The sequence below is a fragment of the Malaclemys terrapin genome, chromosome 3 (genome assembly GCF_027887155.1).
Source record: "Malaclemys terrapin pileata isolate rMalTer1 chromosome 3, rMalTer1.hap1, whole genome shotgun sequence".
NCBI classification, from domain to species: domain Eukaryota; kingdom Metazoa; phylum Chordata; order Testudines; family Emydidae; genus Malaclemys; species Malaclemys terrapin.
In genome coordinates this window covers 79,926,271-79,928,718 of record NC_071507.1, presented here as the reverse complement: position 1 = coordinate 79,928,718, position 2,448 = coordinate 79,926,271, and the positions used below count along the sequence as shown (strand labels likewise).

The window sequence follows — 2,448 nt, the reverse complement described above, 5'->3', positions numbered from 1 at the left end:
GCTCTGAACAGCCACACAGGAAAAGCCCCGGGAAAATTTGAATTTGAATTCCTTTTCCTGTCTGGCCAGTTTGAATCTCATTTCCTGTCTGGACATTGTGGCGAGCTCAGCAGCACTGGCAATGATGCAGAGCTCTCCAGCAGTGATGGCCGTGCAATCTCAGAATAGAAAGAGGGCCCCAGCATGGACTGATCGGGAAGTCTTGGATCTCATCGCTGTGTGGGGTGATGAGTCCGTGCTTTCCGAGCTGCGCTCCAAGAAACGGAATGCAAAGATCTACGAGAAGATCTCTAAAGACATGTCAGAGAGAGGATACAGCCGGGATGCAACGCAGTGCCGCGTGAAAATCAAGGAGCTGAGACAAGGCTACCAGAAGACCAAAGAGGCAAACGGACGCTCCGGATCCCATCCCCAGACATCCCGTTTCTACGAGGCACTGCATTCCATCCTAGGTGCGGCCGCCACCACTACCCCACCAGTGACCGTGGACTCTGAGGATGGGATATTGTCCACGGCCGGATCCTCGGACATGTTAGCGGACGGGGAAGATGAGGAAGGAGAAGAGGTGGACGAGGCAGTCGACAGCACTCACAACGCTGGTTTCCCCGACAGCCAGGATCTCTTCATCACCCTTACAGAGATCCCCTACCAACCGTCCCCAGCCGTTACCCCGGACACAGAATCTGGGGAAGGATCAGCCAGTAAGTGTTGTAAACATCTAAACATTTATTTTTAACAGAACAGGAATATTAACAATTAAAAAAATGGGTTTCTCATGATTAGTTTGCCCTAGGCGCTTAACGGTTCAGTCATGGGCAGTGCAACTATTGAAAAAAAAATCTAGCAATGTCCAGTTTTGCATGATTGTCCTGCCCAAGCCGCTCTACTGTTTAGTCACTGCTACAGCAGCTAGAGTAAAATGCGGTCTATATGTCCGGGGATGGAGCAGAAATCCTCCTGTGACATCTCGAGGAAGCTCTCCTGGAGGTAATTGGAAATCCGTTGCATTAGGTTCCTGGGGAGAGCGGCCTTATTGGGTCCTCCGTAGTACGACACGTTGCCGCGCCACGAGACAAGCAAGTACTCGGGAATCATTGCTCTGCACAGCAGGGCGGCATACGGCCCTGGTCTTTGGAGGCTTTCCCGGAGCATTCTCTCTTTCTCGCTGTCAGAGATCCTCATGAGGGTGATGTCGCTCATGGTGACCTGCTTTGAATGAGGTAGGGGAATGTTAGTGTTGGGACTGCTTTACCGTTCCTTTACAAAACTGTAACCGCTGGTTTGCAGCCACGCGGTGGAGGCGGGAGAGGGGCAGCCGAAAGGGATCGTTCCCGGGGACAGCCGCGAGGGTGTGGGACAGGAGCAGAGTTCCTGCTTGCCGGATTGCTGGCAGCAGGGACCGACATTGATTTCAATGTGAAATGAGGCCATTGCTAATATTAAAGTTTTAAGCTGCCACGAGTCTACGGCTTACCATGTCTGCCTGCAACAGAAATTCCGTTGTCCTGACACGGTTCTCAAATGTGCTGTGCAAGACCCCAGGCACTGAATGCGAAGGCCGAGAATTCGACCTTGTGCTGAGTGCACATGTGATAGGTGCTGTGCATGGTCTTGTTCACAGAGAAAGACTATGTTCTTTGTTCACAATTACATTTATCTTTCTGAGGAATTCACTCCCTTTTTCCCATTCCCACAGCCCCATCTGCGACTGTCTCACAACCTAGCCTGGCATCACACTCCCAGAGGCTAGCGAGGATTAGGCATAGGAAGAAGAGGACACGGGAGGACATGTTCTCAGAGCTTATGGCCTGCTCCCGAGCCCAGGCAGCACAGCAGACCCAGTGGCGGGAGAACTTGTCCCAAATGCAGCAAGCAAACATGGATCGGGAGGAGAGGTGGCGGCAGGAAGACCAGCAGGCGACTCAAACCCTGCTTGGACTACTGAGGGAGCAAACGGACACGCTCCGGCGCCTTGTGGATGTTCTGCAGGAACGGAGGCAGGAGGACAGAGCCCCACTGCAGTCCATCTCTAACCGCCCTCCCCCGCCACCAAGTCCCATACCCCCCTCACCCAAAGTGCACAGAAGGAGAGGCGGCAGAGTCCACGCAAACTCTCACTCCACCCCTGCAGAGAGCTCTAGTAGCAGAAGGCTCTCATTCCCCAAAATTTGACAAGTTCTTTCCTTCCCGCCTGACACAAGCCCCCGTCCAAGTTTCACCTCCCAGTTCCATGTGTAGTTGATAATAAAAAATATGTTTCTGTTAACTAATGTTTCCATCATGTTCTTTTGGAGGAGGGGGGGAAAGGGGGTTGGTAATTGGACAGGACAGTCACCTTTGGCAGGGTACATAGGCGGGGGCAGGTACAGCAGCAGGGCACATACACAGTGCAGTGACTAGTTGCCCTGGTCAGTCTGGGAGGTGGTTTTCATGTTCTGTAGTGGGGGG

The 2,448-nt window shown here is 52.8% G+C and overlaps 1 protein-coding gene across 1 annotated transcript; it reads left to right on the top strand.

Moving 5' to 3' along the window:
- Positions 1 to 490: 490 nt before the first annotated feature.
- Positions 491 to 2,184, top strand: LOC128834660 (uncharacterized). The gene is made up of 2 exons (XM_054023621.1): positions 491 to 701; positions 1,697 to 2,184. The coding sequence occupies exons 1-2, from the start codon at positions 530 to 532 to the stop codon at positions 2,170 to 2,172; spliced, it is 648 nt and encodes a 215-aa protein (XP_053879596.1). The 5' UTR covers positions 491 to 529; the 3' UTR covers positions 2,173 to 2,184.
- The last annotated feature ends 264 nt before the right edge of the window (positions 2,185 to 2,448 follow it).

Bases quoted from the DNA above. Each gene is read 5' to 3' on its own strand.
- LOC128834660 (XM_054023621.1), top strand. From the start codon at position 530: ATGTTAGCGGACGGGGAAGATGAGGAAGGAGAAGAGGTGGACGAGGCA. The intron at 702-1,696 runs GTAAGTGTTGTA...CCATTCCCACAG, and splicing joins ATCTGGGGAAGGATCAGCCA to CCCCATCTGCGACTGTCTCA.